This window comes from Filicampus tigris, chromosome 8 (genome assembly GCF_054856515.1).
Source record: "Filicampus tigris isolate MCC_2025a chromosome 8, RoL_Ftig_1.0, whole genome shotgun sequence".
Taxonomy (NCBI): domain Eukaryota; kingdom Metazoa; phylum Chordata; class Actinopteri; order Syngnathiformes; family Syngnathidae; genus Filicampus; species Filicampus tigris.
Window position 1 is genome coordinate 24,976,249 of NC_141224.1, and position 9,003 is coordinate 24,985,251.

General features: G+C 39.5%; 1 protein-coding gene across 1 annotated transcript; it reads left to right on the forward strand.

Annotated features, from left to right (window-relative positions):
* Positions 1 to 3,504: 3,504 nt before the first annotated feature.
* On the forward strand, positions 3,505 to 8,393 carry ncoa7a (nuclear receptor coactivator 7a). Its single transcript, XM_086038791.1, has 7 exons — positions 3,505 to 3,672; positions 4,603 to 4,771; positions 5,581 to 5,733; positions 6,617 to 6,769; positions 6,851 to 6,946; positions 7,031 to 7,104; positions 7,279 to 8,393. The coding sequence occupies exons 1-7, from the start codon at positions 3,647 to 3,649 to the stop codon at positions 7,415 to 7,417; spliced, it is 810 nt and encodes a 269-aa protein (XP_085894917.1). The 5' UTR covers positions 3,505 to 3,646; the 3' UTR covers positions 7,418 to 8,393.
* Positions 8,394 to 9,003: the final 610 nt, after the last annotated feature.

The window sequence follows — 9,003 nt, forward strand, 5'->3', positions numbered from 1 at the left end:
GTGCATGCAGATTGTTTCAGGTATTCAGTAAACGTACACAGGGCTATCGGTTACTTGAAATCACAGTAGAGTCACTGAAACAAAGTGGGTGTAAATATAGCAGCATTAATGACCGCGGAGTAAGTATTAGTATTAGTTTTAGTTACAGTTTTTTACACACTAAAGTGAAACTTTTCACACAATTAACAGATTTTTACACTCAAGGAGCGAGTCACCTGTCCAGAGTTGCACAACAATAAGCACAGACTCAGCTTCACACTTATTGCAAACATTGCACAGAGTGATTTGCAAAACTCTACATGAATTTTCACACCTTAGAGACGGATAAGGATTGTAAGGTTACTTCCTTCTCATTACAAAGCCCTGGCTTGCCAATGACCACACAAATGAATGAATTGGATAATCACATCCACCAGATGTGGAAGCACATATGTGCTTAATTGAAAATCAGTCCTCAGGTAGGTGCTATCATGATTAGAGTTATTGTATTATTCCTGTTGTCGCTTTTATTTTTTTCTTTACAGTTGCTGTAAGTCTATTTACTTCGTGCACTCATTTATATTATATGTGTGAACAGATTTTGATTTGTCTTCACTTAACAGTAGTAGGAAAAAGTACTATTTTGTTCTGATTTTCATTTTTGATTGATATGTTACTGAAACTGTGTCTGGTAAGAAATACATATTTTCAGTCAGCAGTATCAACGTTGTGCAGTTCTTGGGGTGTTTGTAGTGTTTATGTACTTTCTCTGTACACTTCAAAGTAATCTTGAACCATATTGTGGTTTTGCCAATATCTTTTTGTCATCTAAATTACACAGTATCCTACATATAAATGCCTGTCAAAAAGGTCGAGCACATGCTAGTTGCTAAAATAGGGGTTTTGACAAATGTGTTTTGTATTGATCACAGTAGTGTGCAACTGACTGCAATAGTGTTAATCTTTTGAAGACTGTGTTAGTGAGATGAAAACAAAACAGCATTTTTAGAAAAAAAAATATGTCTGTTTTTAAAATTAGTGTATATGTTTTGACTGTCATTTTGCAAACAATCACGGAGTTGTGCAAATTGAGTGTGGTGTTTGGATAATTGTGAGAATATGTTTGGAAAAAAGGAGCTTTGTTTTCAAATTTCTGTGTAAACAACTGGAAAAAAAAACCCTGTAAGGAACCTATGGTGGGAATGACCAAAATATAAACGACTCAAATTGAACACTAGCAATTTAGAGTTGGTCTGAACAATTTGCCAATAACTGGTGGGGAAAGACGATTCTTTGAACTTTTGTACACTAGTATTTACTTTAGCAGTAGAAAGAACGTGAACAAATACACATATCTCTCATAGCCCCATCCCCTTTTCCTCCCTCCCCCCAAAAAATCCTGAACCTTACATAAGGTTAAAAAAAAAGACTTTCAGGCTAGCACTCTGAGCTCTGTCTTACTGCAGACCGCAGCCACCTCCCACCCGTCTTCTCCAACTATATATCATTTTCAACAGGCCAGTTTTTTTCCCATGCTTCCTTTATGTCCTTGTTTTGCCTAAAAGTAGGACACAAAGTACTGAGAGACTGCAAGAGAAAAAAAACCCAATGACAAACAGATGTGTTCACTCTTAACCGATGAGGATGGATTACATAGTACTATGTCCTTTTTTCGATAGTTGGAATTTGTTTATTTTGGCTATTGTTTTATATACATAAGATATACATGTCCTCTCCTTCCTTGCTCACATTCTGTACCTGTGTGATTACCTGTACTTTCATTTGCTGGTGAAATAACAAGCATCCACTATTGTCTTGAAATCAGTCTTTCTTACAAATCCCCAAATTAATGAATAAACTTTACAGTGAAAGTCAACCCAACATATTTTTGTCAAGAATATGTTCTATGCAAGCCCACTAGTTGACACAAGTCATACTGATAAATATTGCGTTTGTGGAAGAAGAGTTAATCCACCCGTTTTTAACCATCTCCGGGGGCAGCCATTTTGTCACTTCTGTCGACTGAAAACGACATTACAACCACTCAGGGCTCAGGTAACAACCAATCACGGCCAACCTGTTTTCTGAAGCTGATCTGTGATTGGTCGTTATTCAAGCCCTGAGCAGTTGGGATGTCATTTTCAGTCGACAGAAGTAACAAAATGGCTGCCCCCTGAGATGGCTAAAAACTACTTACTCATATTCCACAAACGCAATATTAATCAGAATGTCGTGTTTCAACTAGTGGGCCTGCTGCGAACATATATTTAAAAGAATATATGTTTGGGTTGATTTCCCTCTTTAATGCTGCATTCACACCAATTCCGTTGGGAGCGTTTCTGGCGGAGCGTTTCAATTGGAGTCAATGTAGTTCGCGCAGGCGGGCGCGGTTGCGTGCGGATGATGCGTTTGGAGCGCTGGGATGCAGAGCGAAGCACCGAAAATCCGCTCATTGGTCCAATTGCGGCGTATAAAACAAATGAACTTTTTTCCCATTACGCCTCACGGCAGCCAATCACCATCGGGCATACTACGTCACACAGCGTCCTGTTCACTCTGCAGCTTTTGTGTGGAGAGCGCAAAATGTAGGAAAAGATTATCGTTGCCGTTTGTGGACATCCCGAGCTATATAAAACAGCATTTTTTTTTTTTTTTCCAGTTCTTGAACTTTACCAAGACAGCAATATTGTTTGCATTAGCATAGTGTCGGCCACTTGATTGCGATGTTGAAAAATGCTGTCATTGACTACTACTAAGCGAAGCCCCTCCCTTCTCCGCTGTGCGCGTATGAGTAGCTGCGGCATTCAGGTTTCAAATTTCCCGCTGTGAAATGGTAACAAATAAAGCGAAGCGGAACGCTCATAAGCAATTGGTGTGAACGTAGCATTAGTATAGTCTAACTTACATGAGAGAAGAAATCAAAAGGAGAAAGACAACTTGACAAATGTTCAGTCTATCAGCATTACCTCATTCTGTAAGGGCTTGGCTGTAACACTTAGTTCTAAGTCTCGGCATGGAGAGTGGAAAGAGCCGAGTTGAAAGACACACTTGGAACACACAAATGTGCAAGATCCAGAAGAGTAGAAGACAGACAAGGAATTTGGGAAGTTTATGGAGAGGTACCAGTTTGCATCAGCTGTGGCTCCCATGAGCAAGGCATTCCTTGAATGGTTTGCTTGCAGCCTCCTCACACTAAAATGGGTCATCCTTAGCACATGCACATGTCAATTCTGATATGTACATGCTTTAAGTAATAGACATTTTTCAATGTATATTTGATTTAAAAACTATTAGGGGTTGTTCTTTCTTCGCTACACTCTGGCTTTGAAATGTCACTCTCTCTCTGAGTCACAGCCGCCTTGACACATTAACTTACTGAACTCCACACTTAGGACAGGGACCGGGAGCATGCCAAGTTAATCACTAACATATGTTTCCAGCCCCCATTGTGAAATACTTGTGGAAAACGGGCCAAGTACAGCTTTCGGAGGGAGAGGGAGGGTTTATAGTCAGAAGGGGCTTAACTCAGCACTGGTCCAACAGTATAAAATGGTAGCTCCAACACAGGCACAGTGTGGACATGCTGCTGCAGCATTGAGCCTCCAAACACCATCCCTTATCTTCTCCTCTTTCCACATCACCACCATCTCTACTTTTCCAGTCAATCATGGGAGTCGCCTACAGTGTTGGAGAGTAAGTGAAGAGCATTTTTGAGGAAACAAACAACATTTTGGAGGGATTCGGAATACTTGCATGTTGCATGTGTGTATCGGGCATGGTAATTGCATAGCAGATTGTTTTATTGGAATGACGATTGCATGCGTGTGCATCAACCAAAGAGCTTTTTTCGTTATTATTACTGTGCAAGCAAAGTATAACTGCTGTGAAATGTTGCAATGTTTCTTCAAAACCTCATTTTTCGGAAACGGGCATGTCTCAACAGTCTCAGTTTTGCCTCAACCAGTTTTCATTCAACAGTTTGAGGTGACACTGTCATCATAGCTTTCATATTTTAACTGTAGTCACTGTAGTATAATATATATGGCATATATATATATATATATATATATATATATATATATATATATATATATATATATATATATATATATGTTTTTTCTTTTAACTCGTGTAGTAAATGATGTCACATTTAATTAATACGCTATTTGAAATGATAGATTGAATGGTAAAAAAATATCTGGATATCTGGAAGCTGAAACATAATGGCTTTTTGAGCAAATACACTCACTGGGCACACATTAGGCACCCCTGTACAAGCTAACAAGATCCAAAGCTGAATTCAAAGTGCATGTACTTTATAAAGGTGATACTGCAGAAATGTATTTGCAGAAGTGAAGAGATGTTACGTATATTTTGATTGTTATTGAGCTGGATGAGAAGAGAATTGTATTAGAAATACTTATCATACTTTTGTGCCATGTAACAATAACATTCTGAATGGCATTGCATTGTGCAAGTGTACTTCATGTTGTGGCTGTGTTTGCGCCTGCCCTATACACTGTATACGTTAAATGCCTGGACCTTTTTTTTTATTTTTTATGAACATTCTGTGCTTTCTGTGAAGTAATCAGGCCCGTTTCCCTTTTATCTGTATACCTGTAGGGTTGACCACCTCTACACCTTCTTTGTACAATGGTCACCAGATATGTGCACAAACAGCAACAATAAGAAGAACGGTAAACCCCACTTTCAGAATCGGTGTCTCGTAGGAAAGAAGAACAAGGGACCTTCAAGTAAACATCTAAGCAACCCTGCAGCAACAAATTGGGGGGTAAGCGTTTGGACAAACATGTTTATATCGTACTTAATGTTTGTTTTGTCACACTGAGGTCTAAAGAATAGGTGCTCATACTGTAATTGCCTAATGTGTCCATGTAGAGAATCTTTTGGCAATGTTGGCATGCCATTAATCCCAGCAGTGGCAACTCCCACTCTCTCTTTACATGGACATCCTTTCTTGGACTACTTACCAGGGGCGGAGCCAGGACGTGGCTAATGGGTGGGCCTGGAAAAATCAGGGTGGGCCTGAATATTCCCCTCACTGAGCACAATCCTCCTGTCCCGACACATCGTATGTTCAAATAAAATGACAAACTGAAGAATATGAAGTTCAGATCAGCCTAAGACAACAACAATCATGCCATTCTTAATATTCAATATTATAAAAAACACAAGGAAACACAAATTCAAAAGTAATTTCATAATAAATTACAGACAATTTTAAGGTATATATTTTTTCATGAATCTCATTGGGTGGGCAGTCTGTCAATCTGGGTGGGCCCGTGCACACCCAGGCCCATCCATGGCTCCGTCCTTGCTATTTACCAGCATAGGCTGTGTACTTACAACTACACCGCCCCCTTCCTGGTTTACAGGAAAAAGAAACCATGCAGTGTGGCAGCACTAACCCAATGATGTGAGCCCTCATCTTGTCTTCTCACCATTTGAATACCACACACGTGGTGGGTTAAGACAGTTTGATAAAACATGGCATAGCAAAGAACAGCATCTGGCAAAGACATTAGGAGTTATGAAGTGCTATCTACTATGAATGACTTTCCGCCTTTTCCTCTGTTCCAGATTGTAACCGGTAAAGACCCAAAGCGCCGTTTAAGTCTGTGCAGTTCAGACTCTGAAACAGAGGACCCTGAGTACCAGGGGAAAGTTAAGAATGTTCTGCTACCTGTCCTAAGTGATTATAGCGAGCTTCTGGACGACAGACACCTGCTAAGTGTAAGTGTTGCCTTACATAGACATCAAACTGGCTACGTATACATCGACCAAATTTCTTTAATCCGATCAGAATTCTGATTAAAATCATGACCGGTCGGATGCACTGCTTTCATGGACACTAAAAGTATTGATCCGATTAGGACTTGCGTGTTCATGCATCACACTTTCGATTGGAACAAATTATTTTGACATGCGCACTTTGACCAAATATACCGGAAGTAATAGAAGAAGCCATCGCGACTTCCATGTCGACAAAACATTGCTCCATCCATTTCTACTTTAAACGTTAGCGTTATTTCACATATTTTTCCCATTTGCGCTGTTACGTCGAGTTAACGCTTCCTAATTGGAGCTGCATATGTACCAGTTCAGTCTTGCGCCCGCCATGTCTTTAGATCGGAACAAATTATTTTGACATGCGCAGATTGAACAAATATACCAGAAATGGTACAAGGAGAAGACGTAGCAACTTCCGTGTCAACCTGCCATGTCGTTTGCTCGCTCTGCTTCAACTTGAGGCTTCCGTGAACAACATAAACGCGTATAGTTGCATCACAGGCATGCATGGTAAACACAGTTTGTTCCGAAATTTCAGAATAAATGTCTTATGCGCGCCGATCGGAATTACAATCTACATAAACCACCTCCCTCGTACTGAATAAAATCTTGGTCGGAATGGGCATGATCGGGTCAGAATATTACACAAGGGATGTGAACATGAAGTATTTTTATTCCCAGGCATTTATCCGAATAAATGTGTCCATGTAAACCTAGCCGCTGATGCAAGAGACAATTACTGTATTGGCTCCATTAAGAGCATTTATCTGACAACTGTTCTAGCTATAAGCATTGGTAATGTGACTGATGGCCTGTTTTCTCACAGCTTGCATCTCACATGCCAGAAAGAACTCAAGGCTATCGGTGGCAATTGGTCTACAGCACTGCTGTCCATGGGAGCAGCCTAAAGACACTCTACAGAAATATGGCAGGTTTGGACAGTCCTGTGCTGCTGGTCGTCAAAGACATGCAGAAAAAGGTTTGTATCTGAGCTGTGCTATTCGGATAATATGAATGAATACACAACATCTACATCTGCTATCTGTCTGATGATCTTCAGGTTTTTGGAGCCTTTTCATCTGATCCGTTTAGAGTAAGCAAATATTGCTATGGAACAGGAGAAACCTTTCTCTTCACCTTCAACCCTGACTTCCAGGTACAAATTCATTTTACCTCACTATGCAGAGAATGGCCATTTAAGTGCAAATGTCCCATGTCTTTGTATTTGCCAATCATTCAGGCTTATAAGTGGACTGGAGAGAACTCCTACTTTGTAAGCGGCAACCTGGAGTCTCTTCATCTTGGAGGTGGAGGGTAGGTTAGAGTTACCTATAATTTATGTGAAAAGTTCTTCAAAGTACAGTATAAGAGCATCTCATAGATGAAACAGGACTGAATGACAATTATTTTTGACGGCTATATGTGAGGTGTCAAATTAGAAGTTACATTTGTCAGGTCTAACCAGATCATGCTTATTTGCTTGTGTAGGGGAGAATTTGGCCTATGGATAGATGCGGATCTGTACCGAGGCTCCAGTTTTTCATGTCCCACATTCCACAACGCTCCACTCTCCACACAGAAGGACTTCATCATACAAGACCTTGAAGTCTGGACAGTACGGAACTGAACAAGAACATCTGAAAAATATTGGAAACAAATTTGAAAGATGAGTGTGGATGCTTCCACCAACAAAGCTGTATGTAGCCAACAGTAGCTTAACGTGTGTGGGAGGCACTTAATGAGCAGGGCTGTTATATTGCCTCTCAGGCTGGTGTTTCCAGTTTGAGGTTATTCCCACTAAAAGATGACAAGTTGCTTCAAATCCTGTGATTTGGGGCACCGTTGCCTTAAACTACTGCCTGCCATCAGAAGCCTACACTAAGCCTTTAGCCTTCCATGCCCTCCTGTTTTTTGGGGAGCATTACAATTTAAAGTTCCTAAACCTGTTGGGTAAGAAACTTTGTGAAAACAAAGCGCCTTTAGGATGAAAAAAAAAAAAGATAAATACTGTACTTTATGTTGAACAGTCATGTTTGCGTGTAACTTAGAACTGTGTTTACTGTATGCAGACCTGGGCTGTTTTGGACATGAATATACATCCCCTTTCAAGGGAAATGATACATGGTACAACCACTTTAATGATGATGTGCCTCAAAGTAGTTTGTTTTTACTACACTGAGTATGATTCGAGTAACAGTGCCAATCTGCATTGAAGAACTACAGTTACTGGTGAAGGCCTAGAAGGTCAAACAAAATAAAAGTTCTCAATTTTATAAAGACAATAGAATAAATGTGTGTATGAATAAATGTGTGAATAAATGATGTGTGCTATATGAATTGGAAATGTATCGCACTGTCGACAGTTGCTGTATTTTGTAATGTTTTCCCTGTGACTTTTCTATGGGTTAAATGTTGACAAGACATTTTTGTCTATTTACATTTTAGCATTCAAGAAAAATAAGACAGAAAGTGAGCCAATTTCTTTCTCCTTTTTTTTTTAACATTCCCTGGTGGTGCTGGCACTGCCAGTGTTTTGAATTACTATCAAAGCAATGTCTTTAATGCTGACACTGAATAAAATAGCATATTTATTTGGACCACAATTTTTGTATATAATTCAACTGAACTGGCATTGTCACATAACACATGCACCACTAGTAATACAAACTCCATAATGCATTGCGGTGCTCATGCTGTTGGTTTAAAGAGTTTTTTAAATTATAATAATAAAAATTATCTTTTTTTTTTTTTTAAATGACATTAATGAAATTACCATGTATATTTGTATTCAAAATGTTGTCTGTCAAAGCTTTTGGCTCGAATAATTTCTGAGGTCTGGACCTAAGTAAGAACAATAAGACACTGTCACCATTCTACTTTCCCTGAAGACAACAAATTGAAAATATCGCTAGTAAAATACAGATATTTCAAAATGTATGCATACCCGGTATCTAATTTTAGACAAGCAGGGTAAATAGTGTACAGGCGATGATGAGTAGAGTTGTTTCGTTTATCTCTGTTGTCTATTTTGTGACAAAATATCTGCTCTGGGGTGCAGTTACCTTCCCTATAGACTCTCGTTAAGTTTGAAGTGTAGTAAGGGCAGGTAGGATGCTACATTCCACAACTCCTAGACGCAAGGTCTCCATAGATTTATAGATCTACTTGTGGATGCCCATTCCACAACCAGGTACAGTATGTGCTCTGCACCTC